Genomic DNA, 17,969 nt, shown 5'->3' on the forward strand with positions numbered 1-17,969 from the left:
TCTAGCTGTGAGCATTATGATGGTGAGCAAAAAACGTGTCTCTTTAATAACTATACTTCCGCTTTGGCTGTGCCAGAGAAAATTGGCAGGAAACTTGATACTAGGGACAACTTTTACTTAGTTTTCTAGGTAAGCTAAAAGAATGTTGTAGAACCAACCGAGGCTCAATAACCTCGTCTGTAAAACAGGGCTATTAGGGAACCTGACTTGGTTGTTGGAGAAATAAAGTGAAAGGGTGCTTATAAAGTGAATTGCTCAGTGCCTAGTTCAATAAAGCACATTTTATGATCATTTTCTTTATTATTGTTGGGATTTCAATGGAGGGCTTCCCACCATTATCCATTGCAGACCTCCCTTCATGCGGGGCAAGGGAGACAGCAGCTCTGATGGAATTCAGAGTTAGGATCTGTCACTGGCACCAGCTTCCTCCCTTAGTAACTTCCTGGAGAAACAGCCGAATCTCAGAATCACTGCTCTAGGAAATCCTGGCAGATACTGGCGCTCCAGTGACTTCCCTCTGCCATGGGCTCCTCGCTTTTTTTGTGCATGTGCCACGGACAAAAGTCCATAGACTTCTTGGAAGTCTGGTGAACCCAGTGGACCCCTTCTCAAAAGGATGTTTTTAAATGCATAAAATATAATATGCAGGATTCCAAGGAAAATTAATGATATTGAAATATAATTGTCAAATGTTTTAAAAACTACATTTGTGATACAGCAATATGTGCTTCTGTAATAATGCTTTAACAAGATCTAGCATCAGATCTAAGACACTGAAGTATATTAAGTGATGAGTATAAATGATAGACAAAGACATCTTGTGATAAATGTAACATGGCATGAAAATACCTGTGGTTTCTACTGGTAACAAAGTCATAGCTGCAGCTACTCGTAGGAAATGTTACTTTAGCCAATAGTTGGAGAAAATAAAAAGATGTGATTTCTTCCCATTTAAATTCACAGATCTACTGAATTCTATCCATGGAGCCCAGGCTAATAACTTTTCTATTAGAGTGTAGAGACTTATTTTTTATGAATCTTAAAGAAATTCTCATATTTGTACTCCTCCCCTCCCAGAAGTATATGGTTTCCTCCACCACCCAAAAGCAGAGCATTCCAATGAAACCTTTCGTAAGCCAAAATGACGTAAAGCAAAGAAGCAATTACCATTCATTTATTTGGAAACATTTTTGAGCGTTCCCACATTCCCGCAAATAATCACTTTTTAGGCTTTTCTGATACTGTGGGACACATCTTGCTAACAGATGCACAAAGTAAATTGAGATAAAGCGCAGATGTTCACAGAGTTCGAAGCTATGGCGGCCTGATGCTGAGCTGCTGAGTGTGGTTCCCAGGGAAGGGGCTTGGCAGGGCTGGTCTCACTGCTGGGGTGGGTGTGGGGGGGCGGGGTGCCTCCTCTACAACAGCTCACTGCAAAACAAACACTGGATGCCGTTTTCTCTCTTTGCCTTCTTTCATAGAAGTCAGAATACTCTCTGGATTTCTTTCAGTTAGCATAAACAGTTACTAGTGTAGATCTTGTGTAAAAAGCCAGTGACTTAACAGGAACGTTTAAGAAGTAGAGAACACCTGTGTCTAACTGGATGGTACATGACAAGGGAGCGTAATGTGATTGTCAGGGCACTAGTTACCTGACATCCAGGCAACAGCTTATTATGTAGAAATTCCAGTGGTTCGGCAGTTACATCTTGAGCGTCCTATGTTGTCAAAGGCCCTGGGGTAGACTCTGACAAAAGAGATTTTAGGTTCTCCCTCATGTAAGACTTTTCTTCCCAGGCAGGGAAAAGACACCTATTCATGGGGACACTACTCAACTGTGGTTCTTAGTTAAAAACCAAAGAGAATCACCTGCACACCTAGAACATGCCGTTTGGGATGTGTTATCTAAGAAATGCCAATATCACTTAATAGATGTTTATAAAATCGCCTAGTGCCCATTGAAGGCAACCAGTTTATCAAGCTAAGGGGTTTTATAAATTCATTCTTCATTGGCTTTCACCAATGTGAAGTGTAGAGACAACATGGCGGGGCTCCCATCAGACCGTTTGTTTCACATAGTAGCTTTGCTGCTGCCTCAATATATGATCTTGGGAAATCATTTAATCCATATAACCCTTAGCTTCCCTATCTGTATAATGGGGCTTATAATAATAGTAATATCTACCTCCTAGGGTTTTTCTGTAGATTAAAACAAATATGATATAAAATTGGGGCCCCTGGGTAGCTCAGTTAGCTGAGCTTCCAACTTGGGCTCAGGTCGTGGGCTCAGGTCGTGGTCTCATGGTTCGTGGGTTCGAGCCCCGCGTCGGGCTCTGTGCTGACAGCTCAGAGCCTGCAGCCTGCTTCAGATTCTGTGTCTCTCTGTCTCGGTCTCTCTTTCTCCGCCTCCCCCATTCATGCTCTGTCTCTCAAAAAATAAACATTAAAAAAATTATATATAATATATATTATATAATATATTATATATAATATATTTTATATTATATATACATATATATTATGTATATACATATATATACACATATATATACACATATATGTATGTATATATACACACATATGTATGTGTATATGTATGTATATATATACATATATATGTATATATATGTGTATATATATATGTGTATATATGTGTGTGTGTGTGTGTGTGTGTGTATATATATATATATATATATATATATAAATAAAAGTTAGCACATAGCCAGGCCTTATACTAAGTATTCAGTATCTTAGTTCTTGCGTAATTGAGGGTTGGTGAAAAGAAATACCATCTCCTGGTACTCTCTGAGTAAAGGAAATGCCAGCTTGTGCCTATACCTGAATCTGCTTTTGTAGCAGCCCAAGGGTTAATACCGAGAGGGTGTGGGTGGCTCCTATTTAGATAAAACCACATCCCAGAGCTCCCTTTTAACCCTGTTTGCTATTGTTAGGGTTTTCCACCACCTCTTTGAAGTTTCAAGATTGACAGATGTTATTCAGTCATTCCCGCCCCATCAAATTTTTACATGTAGGTTTTCAAAAAGAAATCACAGGAAATTTGAGGGGAAAGTAAAACTTTTGGTTTCTGACACTGAACTGGGGGGGCGGGGGGGGGGCGCGGTTGGGGATTTCTAGAATCTTCTTCACACATAAATTTCAGGGGATTTCTGTTTTTGTGTTTCCCTTAGCCTGGAAAAGAATAGAAATTAGCAAGGAAGATCCTTTTCATCTATGGCCAGGAATTATAAAAAATCATCAGCAGTAAATAAACAGTTCATTTGAATGTTTTGCATACTTTATAATGAATTGAAGACACAGCCAAGTAAATATGCAGTATTTATATTTTTATATTTTATAAAAAGTATCTTAGGGGCACCTGGGTGGCTCAGTCAGTTAAGCGCCGACTTCAGCTCAGGTCATGATCTCTCAGTTCATGAGCCCTTTGGGCTCTGTGCTGATAGTTCAGAGCCTGGAACCTGCTTCGGATTCTGTGTCTCCCTCTCTCTCTGCTCCTCCCCTCCTCGTGCCCACTTGCTCTCTATCTCTCTCATACAGTAAACATTTAAAAAATTGTTTTTGTAATATTTTATATTTTCTAAAATATTTTAAAATATTTTAATAAAGTATTTAATAAAATAAAATATTTTAAAATATTTTCTAAAATATTCTAAAAATTTTATATTTATATTTCATATTTTAATATATTTATATATATACTTATATATTTTATAATTTATATATTAATTTATATTTATATATTTTATAATTGTATTGCTGCCCCAATAGAAACAGAATATATTCACCTTGGACCAAAGTGAACTCTCCCCAAATTCTGCCAATGTGTTACAGGTTGTTAAAAAAAAAAAAAAAACACCCACACAAGAGGGGCCCGCAGACTTTATATAGAGCGAGGTAGGAAGTATTTCAGGCTTTCTGGGCCAGATATCATCTCCGCTGCACGCACTTGTTAGTCTCTTTCTTTTTCTAAGCAACTCTTTCACAAACAAATAAAGCAACAAATGTTTGTAGCCCACAGGGCTGTACAAAAATAAGCCTTGGGCTGTGGTTTGCCAGCCCCTGCTGCAGAACGGAAAACGTGTGAGGGCTGTTGTCCTGTGAAGTCACCATCCATCCAGCTTCTATAGCGAACACTTGCTGAGTAGTGTAAGTGCCCCTTCCTCAGCCTGGCACTGGGTATAAGGATGGCGATCGATACACAGGTTTACCCATAAAGAGCTTACTTTCTCTTGGGGGAGACCAGCAATGCAGGGATCAAACCGATCTATGATCATAAGGCATCGTGTAGTTGCAGACAAGTGGGTGCTTGAAGCAGACACATTCATGGGATACTTCAGATAATAGAGGCAGAGTTACCAGGAGGGAATGTTGTTTTCTGCTCTATTCCTTCATCTGCCCCCCCTCCTTAACCTTGCTCTCCAGGCTCATACTTTGTTGAAAGATGGGGACAGTCTGTACTTACTCCACAGGAACTCTCTTCGTTTGCAGTTCCAGCCCTCTCTGCCACTGCCTTGTGCCATTGTCACTTACGGTGTCTCACCTGTCCTTTGTCCTATTCATGCCTTCCAGTGTGAGCAAGAATTTGGGTTTGCAAGAGTCAATTGCCATATTGTTTCCCTTTTCCTATTCTTTTTTTAAAAATGCACTAGGGGCGCCTGAGTGGCTCGCTCGGTTAAGCGTCCAACTTCAGCTCAGGTCATGATCTCACAGTCCATGAGTTCGAGCCCCGCGTCGGACTCTGGGCTGATAGCTCAGAGCCTGGAGCCCGCTTCGGATTCTCTGTCTCCCTCTGTCTGCCCCTCCTCTGCTTGCACTCTGTCGCATTGTCTCAAAAATAAATAAATGTTAAAAAAAAATTTTTTTTTTAATGCACCAAGAGACCTTTCCCCAAAAGAGTGACTTTTTTTCCCCCTCTTGGTTGCTGAAATTCAGATGTGTGGGGGTTGCTCTTCCAGCGTTTTGTGGCATCTCCTTAAGATCTGAAGTTTTCATCTAGAACATACAGGCAGGTGAAGTTGGTGTTCCCACTCAGAACTGACCTCAAGACTCAGCGGTACATCATGTGAAACCTAACCACTCCCAACTGGCTTGCTACAAGCTTCCTTTCTCACTGAGCTTTGTTGACTGACGATACCAGACATGATTTAGGTGACGGATTCTCTTTGAAAGGTAATGGTTCTCTCCCTCGTACCTGGACTGTATTCTTATCACCGTATTCTCATCAAACGCATACAGTAGGTGAAAACTGCCATTTGAACAACTATGCATACTCTCTCTGACATGCTCTCCGGTTCTGTGTCACCTACCCAACCTTTTTTCTTTCTGTTTCCTTGCGTGGAGCTATTGGTTTGGGAAAACTACTCTTCCTCAAATCATATATTCTTATTTTTTAACAGAACATTTCTTCTGGTCACCACTCACTTTTTCCCATTTTTCGTTGACCAGTTCAAAGGTAGTCCTTGCCACTGTGGTTCCCTGTTTCTCCAAGCTTTTCTATATTCTGCCAACACATAGACTGTAGCACACATTTAGCCCCGTCCCTGCTCGCTGTATTATCTCTATGCATTTGTACACGTGCCCTAATCCTCTCCTGGGTTATAACCTCTTTGAGGGCAATGCCATACCCACAGTGGCATCCAACAGTGCTGTGTTCAATGAGTGAATCTAGTCTCTGATCACGAGGACTGCTTCTTCACAGGTACCTTTGAGGGGAAATGAACGACGTATAAAACCAGTAGAATTCTGGCATTCTCGTCCAGTGGAGACAAGCTAACACAAAGCTCTCGCTGAACCATGACTGCCTTTCTCTGTCTTCTGCCACTGACTGTTTCCATCTATGCTCTTCTTCCCAGAGCCAGGCCAGGCTAGCACATGACCCAGAGTTTGACATACAAGACATTGTATGTGGTCAGATAGCTGGTGCTAAGGACTCCCCTCCAGCAATCCCCAGGCATGCTTCAGTGGTCCAAGCTAGAAAAATGCCTGCCTTTCTTTTTACTCTTCTCACCTTTGTAGTAATATTTCCACTGTTGTGGGGCGTCTGGGTCCAACTCTCGATCTTGGCTCAGGTCGTGATCTCACAGTTTGTGAGTTTGAGCCCCGCATCGGGCTCTGCAATGACAGCACCAGTCTGCTTGGGATCTTCTCTCTCCCTCCCTCTCTGCCCTTTCCCTGTTCTCTCTTTCTCTCTCAAAATAAACATTAATTTTTTTTAAAAAAAAAGACTATTTCCACTGTTGCTAGTAAGAATTCCTGTTCTAGGAAAATGCACGTTCAAAAGAGGGATGTTGGGTGGGTATAAGGTACCTGCCTTCCAAAAAGACCCTTTGCATCGATTCCTCTCCCCACCACCTATGTTTAAGGGTGGCCTGGGTGTCGGTCAGAACAGGACAAGCTAGAGTTTAGAAAAGAACAAAGACTCTGGTGGAGGTGTAGCGGTCTCTTCATTTTCACCAGATACCACATACACAAACTTTCTGGAGTCAGGAGCGGTCATTCTTCCTATATTACCGAAGCCTCCTGCTCAGCCTTGGGCTTAGTTAACACTCAGTAAATGCTTTGTCCGTTTAGTGAGCACTTGCCGAGGACCTGATGTGTGCTAGGCACTGTTTACAATAGTGCCGGAGAAAGACACGGCCCCTGCCGGCATGGAGTTCTCAGTCCGCTGAGGGTGGGGGAAGTAGAGAAAGGCAGATGTGAAACCAGTAACCAAAGTCATAGCTACTTAATTCAAATTGTGCTAAGTTGTCGCATAGGAAAAATGTAGAGCGTCATGAGAATATATAAAACAAAACGTTTTCCCACATTTTCCTAGATTTCCTTTAGAGGGTGACATCAAAGCTGAAGTTTGAGGGATGAATGGGAGACATTGAATAGGTGGCCAGAGGCGGGGAAGACTGCGCAGGTGCACCCATCCCTGGAACAAAAAGTCACGATATATTATCCACAAAAATAACGCGGGTGTCAAACCCTCTAGATGCCTAAGTCGTGGGCCCGCTCCCTGACCATGTATACCCGCTGAACCCAACTTCTTCTCTCCCTTGTTTTGTTTCCACATCAGAATATGCCACCAACAACCCTGACCTGTTGTTGGTCATATTCCAAGTGACAGGCGTCAGCCTCCTGCCCCCGCTGGGGATCGCCATAGCCGTCATCATCATCTTCTACTGCTACCGTGTTCACCGGCAGCAGAAGCTGAGCCCATCCTGGGAGACCAGCAAGCCGCGAAAGCTCATGGAGTTCAGCGAGCACCTCGCCATCATCCTGGAAGACGACCGCTCTGACATCAGCTCTACCTGCGCCAACAACATCAACCACAACACAGAGCTGCTGCCCATTGAGCTGGACACCCTGGTGGGGAAAGGCCGCTTCGCCGAGGTCTACAAGGCCAAGCTGAAGCAGAACACTTCTGAACAGTTCGAGACTGTGGCGGTCAAGATCTTCCCTTACGAGGAGTACGCCTCCTGGAAGACGGAGAAGGACATTTTCTCAGACATCAACCTGAAGCACGAGAACATACTGCAGTTCCTGACAGCCGAGGAGCGCAAGACGGAGCTGGGGAAGCAGTACTGGCTGATCACGGCTTTCCACGCCAAGGGCAACCTGCAGGAGTACCTGACGCGGCACGTCATCAGCTGGGAGGACCTGCGCACGCTGGGCAGCTCCCTCGCCCGGGGCATTGCCCACCTGCACAGCGACCACACCCTGTGCGGGAGGCCCAAGATGCCCATCGTGCACAGGGACCTCAAGAGCTCCAATATCCTTGTCAAGAACGATCTGACCTGCTGCCTGTGTGACTTTGGGCTTTCCCTGCGTCTGGACCCGACCCTGTCTGTGGATGACCTGGCCAACAGCGGGCAGGTAAGTTAGACCTGGATCCCCTTACTTGTAGGGGGCCCCGCCCTACCTCTCCATCCATCTCCCGTGTCTTTTGTCTCCAGTGGCCCTGTGCTCTGCACACCTCTGAAGGGAATGTAGCCGAGGTCAGGAGTTGGCCCTGGAAATGCCCCACTGTCTTCTGCCAGGGTGTCGTTACTAATGGACAGCATTTCTCCTCCTGTTTCTGCAGACCTCTTCCAATTCAAGACAGACATTCTTCTCCTTGAGTCGGTCTTCATTTTTCTCCTGTTTGCAGAGTACATTTCATTGCTTCTAACGCCCTTAGTGCTTTGCCTCTATTTTTTCCCCTCTCTTACTCTTCTGCTGAGCACTTCCTACTCGGTACTATTGGTGGCCACGTTGTTTTCTTTTTACCATTCTAGAAGGCAACCTCCTTGAAGCCCAAAAGCACATCCATTTGGTCATATCTAGCACAAAGCCTTGAACGGTGAAAGTGACCAATAGATACTTACTGAGTGAGTTGACAGACTGAGTGAATATACAATTCTACGGTTTTTTTGAAGCATCTCATAGGTGAAAATAGAAACCTTTTTGGGTAAGGAGGTATTGGAAAGTCACTAGAAATTACCAAGCCATCCTTCACGAATGACGGCGCTCCGTGTTTTCACACACTGGAAGCTCGATGTGGATTATAGTAGAGTCTGGAAAGCACCGTTGTTTCCTCCGAGAAAGTGGGGGTATGTGCTTCTGAAGCATTCAGTTGCTCTTTGGTCTGGCCTCTTGGGTCCGTGGCTGCACAGGCATTGTTGAGGTAAACATATGGAATGCAACGTGGACAGATTAATATGGCAGGGTAGTGAGTCATGCAATGACCTATTGAAAAGAAGAATTCCCTCTGATACATACGATTAAGAAACATTCCTTGGGATAGTCATATCAATTCACGTGACCTGCCCTAGATTCTTGAAAAGGTAAGGACTTCATTGTTATTTAGTTGAGCTATAGATACTGCAAAATCAGACATTTAAGTGATTGCTTCCCTAGAAATATCTTTCTCCTTTTTTCCTGTGTATACCACTGTTTTTGCATTATCAGCCATTGTCCAAAGAAAACTGCATAGCATGCTCATCAAAATTATAAAATGATCTAGATTTGGCCTTCTACTATAGAAATACTTTCACGCAGCTTAGTTCAGTAGAGATTTTATGAAGGTACACTACATTCTTGGCACACTAGAATGTACCACGGGGTAAACAAAGAATATTGAGGCCGTCCTTAAGTGACAGAAACTAATGGCAATTATTCTTACTTTCACCATAAATCTTGGTGTTTCAGGAATGAGAAAATAGTTATTTGCAAAAGCAAAAATAAAGTTCTAACATATCACAGATGTCGTCTCCCCAGTTATCTGTGAGGATGTTATTGTATAATACAATGACATATATCATGAAGGGAGAGAAAGCAGCCCTGGGGTTTGACATTTCCTTATTTTGGCGTGCTTTGTTTATATTTTTAAAAGTGTTTTCAGGGAGAGAAAAACTATTTTTAAAAATAATTTCAGAGGCTGTCCCTTTCTGTACCAGTCTCATTATTTAAAAGAGCGGTGTGCTTTTCAAAGATCATCTGCATGTGTAGAGAACAAACATCAGCTATATTTTTAGAATAAAAATGCAGCTGGATTTCACGATGGGCCTCAATGTCTATTTTTGCTTTAGGTGGGAACTGCAAGATACATGGCTCCAGAAGTCCTAGAGTCCAGGATGAATTTGGAGAATGTTGAATCCTTTAAGCAGACGGATGTCTACTCCATGGCTCTGGTCCTCTGGGAAATGACATCTCGCTGTAATGCGGTGGGAGGTATGTATGGACCACCCCCATACTGTGGGGGTAGACGTGTCTTCAAAATGATGTCACGTTGTTCACTTCAAGCGTGATTCCGGGGGTACGACAGAGTTAACCCCACAGTGAGAGCTGGCTGAGATCGGTTAGTACACAGCCATTCCAGAATGACTGAGAATTGTGCTAAGAAGCCTAGATTTTTCAGCTGAAAACCATGTTTGGAGCAGAAGGCTTTCTACCCCCTTCTCTACAGTATAATTACTTTTCTCTTGACACCTCTCCACGGATATTTAAATATCTGGCAAGAGATGAACACTAGTAATATTTATAAGAATTACTCCTGTTTATCAAATAGATCATGTCGTTAGGAAAAATATCGGATTTTTGTTTGTTTTTATATTTGAAGGTTTTGAAACCCATCACCTATTTGCCTGGGTCCCTGTGTGGGGACGGCACTTCCTGTCTGGCCGACCCCGTTATTTTCTGCTGCCTGCCTTCCCCCCGTGGCACATCCAAAACTAACTTGGTTTTTCCTTGCGCAGTGAGATTTGTTTAACCAAGTTTCAGCCCCTGAGAATAATTCTCTGCTTGAAAGCTTTGACAGTTCCAAAACGAATCCTTTGACCAGTATGAGTTGTGTAAGAGACGGTGGTGCTGTTGTCACCGTCAGAATAAATTTACCTAGATTTCGGTATCTTTTCTATCCTTTCAAACCCGTTATTCTATAAACATGAGCTGGAGATTGTGTCTCTGTCTTTCCCTCTGTCAGCGCAGCCGGCTTATTAAGGCCCTATGTGAACTCTCTGCTTCCATTGTTATCAATGACTGAAGCCCTTTCCTGTTGATATTTGCTGAGTGTGGAAGAATTCGGGCTAATGGGGAAGAACTGAGTTCACCAACTTTTTACGAGGTCTAAAAATGGATACAGTATAAACAAGTTTTCCCAAGGAAGGAACAGGATCTCATTTGCTCAGCTAGTCTCAGAAAACCTTTCATAACCTTTAGGATAAGAACGGATGGGTTTTGGGGAACCGGAAAGAGGCCATCCCGGTTCTCATTTTGTTTGATCTTAAGCCCACAGTCCTGCGTCTCCCATCTCCGCTCAGGCTGCAGAAACTCAAGTTATTTATCTCTCCTCACTTGGATCCAGCTGAAAGCCCTTCACTTGATTTAGTGTGTGAACTCACGTATTAAGCCCTTTTCTTTACCTTCTTTTGGAAAGCATTGTGGATTTTTTGGGGTTTTTTTTTGGTTTAGAGGTTTTTCGTTTTTTGTTTTTTTCGAAGGGGGTGGAATGTATCTTAAAAACATTAAAGACAGATTCTTCGCTTCATCTTAATTTCAGAGACCTTTCCTTTTTTTAAATATTTTTCAAGTTTTCTTATTTTGAGAGAGAGAAAGAGAGAACATGAGAGCACGAGCAGGGGAGGGGCACAGAGAGAGGGAGAGAGAATTTTAAGCGGGATCTGTGATGTCAGCACAGAGTCCGATGCGGGGCTTGAACTCACAAACCATGAGATCATGATGACCTGAGCCAAAGTCGGATGCTCAACTGACTGAGCCACCCAGGTGCTTCTCACAGACTTTTCTTCTGTATTTCAGGAGTCCCATGGAAAGAACATAGAGTCGGCAGATAGACACATTCCCTCCCAGCTGTTGTAGAGACACAGGTAGAAGGACAGGTCTTGCCCTCAGGAAGCTTGACTGATGAGACAGACTTTTTTTTTTTTCTTCTTTACTTTCAAAAAAATTTACAAATTCATCAGTTTCTTGCCTTAGAAATGAAATCAATTATAATTCCCCCCAGTTGATGTTAGGCTTTAATTTTGAAGGTCTAAGAAAGAGGGTGGGATGTAGAAAAAGCTTTCCTTAAGCTTAAACCTTCTTTTCTCTCACTTGAAATGCAATGTGTGTAATTACTATCTTCTATTGACCATCTGATTTCAAAAAAGGAAATGTGGAATCTGAAGCTTAACTTGGTATGGCGAATTAGAGATTGAGATTGTATTTTGCCACATAGGTCAACTAATATTCCATTCCATCCAGTTTTATTCTGAGTAGCAGGCATCTAACTGTATGCGGGAGGATGCTAACCATTAGGGGACAGTCTTGTAGGGAATGTGAAACCCCAGCTGTCCTGCCGTTAAGGGACGCCATTCTGTTCTTACGGTTGAGCCCAGACTCTTACGTGAATGCTAAGCCTGGCCCTCGCTCGCCTTTCTAGCCTCATCTCCCCATAGCACTGTCATTCCACACGGCACGTCTTCTATGAATGCCTTTTAGGTCTCAACCCTAGGCTTGGTCTCGTGCTATTGACTGGGGCCGAAGTAGACTTCTAAACACGCAAGTGCAGGTCAGTTGTGACCAGTGCTGCACGAAGGTGAGGCAAGGACACGGGGCCCCAAAAGCCCACGTCAGCTGAGGGGAGCGAGACAGTAGGGTCGGGCAGGGAGGGCTCTGGAAGGATGCGTAAGACTTAGGACTGTCCTCTTGAGTTGCTTCTTTATCAGCCTCTCTCTGCGAGGCGGCTCGAGGGGAACAGAGAAAGAGCACTACCACCCCACTGGACCAGTCAAGTCTTTCTTATCAGATGACAGAATGGCAACAGTTGATCATAGCACTCTTCCGAAGCCAACTGGTACAGCCCCCTTCACACGAAGGAGCTCGAGAGGTGGGCTGCAATCATGGAAGAGGGTGGTCCAAGTGGAAAGGCATCCTGGTGGAAGCAGCTGTGATCATGAAGAAAGCCACGAAGCAGTAGTAGCCACCATTCCCTGGGCACTTGCTTCGTGGGTCAGCTCATCCAGCCTACCGAGCACTCTCGGGCGCTGGTATTAAATGCTGCATTTTACAGATGGGAAAACTGAGGCTTCGGGAAGTGGGAAAGCCGTGTGGCCACGACACTGCTGGCCTGACCAGTGGAGGACATCGTAAAGAAAGGACATCACGGATTGGGCAGCCAGTGCTACCTTGTGCATCCTGGCCTCTAATTCAGTGTCTTTCTGGAAGTAGCCAGCAAGACTGTCACACTTGAGGAACGTTCAGTGATGGCCTCACTCGTGAAAGTCTCCAGGGATGGACTTCCCTGCCTCCTCTGGGTGCACCTCTATTAACAGATTCCTAAAGCTCTTAATTTCTGAGCATGTTACAGACTCAGTGCCTTAAAGTCTGAGATAACTTCTTTATCCTTATTTCTCTGAAGATCTGTTTATTCGTTCATTCCTTCTCTTAACAAATATTTATTGAGTACCAGTTGCAAGGCAGGCATTATTCAAATGCTAAGGACACAGCAGTGGGGGGCAAAAAAAACAAACAGAAAAAATGCCCTCTCTGTCCTCCAGAGACAAGGAGTCTGTGAAGAACTAATATTGTAGAAAGAGGGGTAATGAGCAAACAGATAAGTGATTACAGCACCGGGGTGGGAGTAGGCAGATAAGAATTTAGAAAGCAAAATAAAGAGTCAGGGACAGATCATGGCAGAGCGCATCATCTCGGACACTCGGATCACCTGAAAGAACACAGCAGTCAGGAAAACAGGTCTTTCAGAGTTGTTTGAAGAAGGAGCCAGATCGCAGGAGGTGATTGGTCTGTGACTGTCTTAGAAAGGAGGAAAGTCGTGAAATCGTCCTTCAGCAAGGACAGACCCGGAGACGGGCCCTGCTTTACAAAGAAATCTCTGTCCGGCTTTTGGTTTATTTGGTGTTCATGCAAGCGTTTGCGGTGCGTGGGAGGCGGAGGACGGCGGGGACCCTTTCGGGGGCCCCCCTCTGGCGAGCACAGCAGACACAATATTCACATCACCCCCAGCCAAAACGGACCCACCAGAAAACCGACTTCCAAATAAATCCCTGGCCACTGAGGTCTTTGAATAGAAACTGACACACGGCAGCCCGCGGAGCAGGCGTTTAACCAGGGGAGAGACGCAGCTCTTAAGCATCCTGTCTGCCCGCCACAGGCCTGGAAGGCAGAAAAAGAAAGGCAAAAGAGAAAAACAACAACGACGACGAAGAGGGGTGGGGGAGGAGGGCTGAAGAGAGGATAAGAGGCGCTCGAAGTTTTCCTGGGTTTCAGGGGAGCATCATTTAGAAGCAGATGCAAAACTCAGGGGTGCTGCCTCGAGGACCACTGTCAGCCTGCTCTATGAAGTTGGAGCTGCCAGATGCCGACTTCCGGAGGAAGAGCATCGTGTCCCAGAGACTTGCCCTCTGCGTGTGCAAAATCCGGGGGGGTGGGGGGAGAGGCAAGGGTGGTGTTTCTCTTAAGAGCCTCCTGAGAGACATGAGAGGAAGCTGCCAGGATCTGGGAGGGATGGCTTCCATCAGTGGAAAGACTCTGGGGAAAGCCTGGGAGAGGGGAGCCGGAAAGGAGAGCAAGCCATACGCGCGATAAAGAAGTTTCGCAGACAAGATGTTGTTTGAAGCAGCCGGGGAGATCCCGAGGTGGAGGTGTCGTGTCGGGCCCTGGGGCGCCTGGCCTGGGAAGCAGCCTGAGGGTGGGACAGAGACTGGGTCCCAGTGAATAGTTCTGTCATGGGGACGTCTGCCTGGGGTTGGTTGCCTCAGAGCCTGGAACAGGAATTGAGCCTGAGTGGTTTATTTGGGAAGAGATCCCAGGAAATGCCAGTAAGCAAAGGCAGAAGCGAGTCAGGAAAGGGGAGGAAGCCGGGAAAGGGCGGGTCATCAAGCAGGCCATCGCTGCGGGCAGCTGGAACACAGTCCTGCCGGGGACTCCGGGAGCAGACACACACACGAACACACACACACACACACACACGCACGCCCCGGGAGCACACCATCCGACCCATGGGCAAGCCGGCCGTTTTCCTCCCAAACCCCATCCATCGTGGGTTCAAGGTCGCTCCCGGGCGAGTCGGAAGGGTGAACACAACCTGCCCAGCAGGTTCCACCTGTGTTGGGCCAGCGGGCGTGGACAGCCACGTGGCCGGCGGCCTTCTGGCAGTATATGGAGTAACGGTACGGGGAGCCCGCTCCCCCCTTGACTGGCGTGATGACAGTTCCTTGCAGAAGGGAGGCCTGAGCCGTGGCATCATTTGATCAGGTGCACAGACGGCACCTCCAGAAAATCACGCGTTAACGCCGCGGCCAACACCGCCCTGATCTGGTGCTCGCGGCACAGGTTGTGACGGGCTCCTCTTCCCCCACCAGCCCACCTGTTTCGCCAAAACCCAGAATGGACCAGCATTTGGGTTTCATGCTGGTCAATAAAAGCAGTTAGGGAGAAGGCTGCTCGTTGCCATCAGTGAGGGGTTTTCTCGTTGGCTCTTTTGTTCTTTTGTGTAACTCGTTTAGAAATTACACACCGTAACCGTGCGACAGATTTCCATAAGGTTCCCCTTCTCGGAGCCATGCGGTGCGGAGGGGCCGGCCAAGGCAGGGAGGGACACGTTTGTCACATTTGTGACAGGCACGTTCCCACCTGGGGCTGCCCCAGCTGGGCTTGTTCTGGCCAGCCGGGGGAGAAAGAACTCACCGAAATGCTTAGTAGAGAGGAGAAAGCATGCAGGCTTCCTAAAAAGGCAAAGCCAGTTCATCAGAGGAACAGTAATAGAGCCCGCGATTCTGAGCGTTCTTCCCGGAATCCAGCGTGCTCTCTGGCCTCGGTTTTCGCGACTGGAAAATGAACTGTTGGATCCCATCTCTCAAGACTCTTCTTCAGCATTCTCTGTCTGACTCATTTGAAATGTTGAAAGTATGTTTAATAACTTGCATTCAGCTCCTCTGTCAAGACGCAACTCCTATTCCTTGCAAAACACGTACAACAGTCCTGCTGAGAGCATGGGCTGCAGAGGGTGCTGGCCCTCGGACGGGTTGTTCCAGATTTGCGACATGATGAGGACAGAGTGGGGGTGCAGTGACTCTGATAGCGGTCTGGGGTTGCCCAGGACCCCCAAATGGCATTCCTTCTTCCTGTAATTTTCTACAGTGTTTTACCTAAGCTTCAGTCCCCAGTGAATTGGGGGGAGGGGGGCAAAACATCTATCTAGTCTTTTATCAAAAAGAGATAGATTGAGAAGCACTCATCGTAAACAGTAAGGGGCAAATTTAAATCACTTTTTTGGGAAGTTTGTTTTTGAGAGAGAGAGCATTTGCGTGAGCAGGGAGGGGCAGAGACGGAGGGAGAGAGAGAATCCCAAGCAGGTTCTGTGCTGTCAGCATGGAGCCAGACTCGGGGCCTGAACTCACCCACCGTGAGGTCATGACCTGAGCCGAGATCGAGAGTCACATGCTTAACCGACGGAGCCACCCAGATGCCCTTTATCACTTTTAATCCCAGCATTGCACCTAAGCCACTTTTGTGAGACTAAGGATGAGGAGTGGGACAAAGATTTGCTTTTGCCTATATCCGTCTACTTAGTAATTTTGGAGTTTTAAACACATGCATTTTCTAAAATAAAAGCATTTTAAGCACGAACATGAACAACAGATAAGGACAAAAGATAAACAGACGGGGATAAAAGACATGTAACCTGGACCGAGCAATTTTGCCAGAGTGGATGAAGCAGCTCAGCCCCTAGTTGCCTGAAACCATGGGAGAAAGTTGGAGCTGAAAACCAACCTCTGGTTTGGCCAGTCACCACGTCTGCTCGAGTCCCCGGACCGTCTGGGTTTCAGTGCTTGAGGTTTCATCCCAGGAAGGACCATCGGTGCCCAACTGGCCGACAGAGGCTTCCTGCCCTCAACCACCTGCCCCAGGGCTTAGGCCTCCACCTCGGTCTCTGTGGCCGCCTCCTCCTGCTGAAGCAAAGAAAATATGCACGGTATCCTGAGGGCCTCTGAGCAGACCAGACCCGAGGAGCAGTTAGCACCTGGCCTCCAGGAAGAAAGAAACAGCCTCTCTTACAATGTCTGTCGGCGGTCATCCTCCACAACCTGAGTAGAGACCTGAGAAGGCATTGCCTTCACAGCCACAGAAGGGAAGAAAAGGAAAAGAATGTTGGCAGACAGTGGTCTCCACGATCAGAGATTCAAGCCGGTGACTGAGAAGCAGAGGGACACATGCTGCCAAGCACAGGTCATCTTTACCTGTTATAGGGCATGATTTAAAAAACGGGTGGGAGTGTGTACGTTTAAACTGAGGGCGAAAAGCAAAGAAAGAGGAATTGCAAAAATCCTCAAGACAAAAAGCCCGCTTAGCTGTTTTGAAAAATGTATGTTATGTAAATATGACAGTCACCGGGAGTTGAAGAAAAGTCAGCTGAAAATATGCATACACTTTAGTTTTATTTTTTTTTAACATGCATATACTTTAATTAAAGTCTCCATCCCGTTTCCTCACTGGAAAGACTACCTCGTTATTAAGGGATGGGGGTGTGCCAGTGTGGGTCACAGCATGGTCACCCAGACTTGTCTATTTTTTTTTTTTTTAGTGTTTATCTTTGAGAGAGAACGTGCAAGTGGGGGAGGGGCAGAGAGAGAGGGGGACAGAGGACACGAAGCCGGCTCTGCGCTGACAGCAGCGAGCCTAGTGCGGGGCTCGAACTCACAAACTGTGAGATCATGACCAGAGCTAAGTCAGACGCTTAACTAAGCCACCCAGGTGCCCCAGACTTGTCTTATTTATTTATTTATTTATCTAAAATGTTTTTATTTATTTTTGAGACAGAGACAGAGCATGAGCAGGGGAGGGGCAGAGAGAGAGAGAGAGAGAGAGAGAGAGAGAGAGAGAGAGGGAGGGAGACACAGAATCAGAAACAGGCTCCAGGCTCTGAGCTGTCAGCACAGAGTCCGATGCAGGGCTCGAACTCACGGACCGCGAGATCATGACCTGAGCTGAAGTCGGACGCTCAACCGACTGAGCCACCCAGGCGCCCCCAGACTTGTCTAATTTAAACTTAAAAGGAGATTCATAGAGTCACACTCTCCCAGTTCAGCTCAGAGAATCCATTCCTTTGCCAGCCACCTTCAGACTGCCCTTGACCTCACCTGCCTACGTTATCTCCCACAAGTCACAGACTCCTACCCCTCAGGGATACCAGGGAGTCTGACAAATCTCACAGCTTCCCAAGGCTTTAGGAAAAGTAGGAAGTAATCCAGTTAAATATCTCTTCACTCTGGGAAAGGACTGTTGCCTTTGTCTTCTTTTCCAAAGGGGCATTCATTACTTTTTCTTTAAGCAGAAAACAAGCCCCGTGCCTAATGCCCTCTGCCATCGTCAGCTCGCCCCCATTCCCCATGGAAACCTGCGTTAGTCCCCACAGAACTTACAAAATCAGACAGTGTGGTTTGTGGAACTTTGAAGATTAGAACTGGAAA

General features: G+C 45.9%; 1 protein-coding gene across 2 annotated transcripts in view; it reads left to right on the forward strand.

The window, feature by feature from the left end:
* The window catches only part of TGFBR2 (transforming growth factor beta receptor 2), a 91,741-nt gene that overhangs the window by 64,515 nt on the left and 9,257 nt on the right, over nt 1-17,969 (forward strand). For both annotated transcript variants that reach the window (XM_060638451.3, XM_060638450.3), the window contains 2 exons: nt 7,079-7,878; nt 9,573-9,714. In XM_060638451.3, the coding sequence (XP_060494434.1) occupies nt 7,079-7,878; nt 9,573-9,714 (942 nt within the window). The remainder of the gene's footprint in view (nt 1-7,078; nt 7,879-9,572; nt 9,715-17,969) is intronic.

This window comes from Panthera onca, chromosome C2 (genome assembly GCF_046562875.1).
Source record: "Panthera onca isolate mPanOnc1 chromosome C2, mPanOnc1 haplotype 2, whole genome shotgun sequence".
NCBI lineage: Eukaryota > Metazoa > Chordata > Mammalia > Carnivora > Felidae > Panthera > Panthera onca.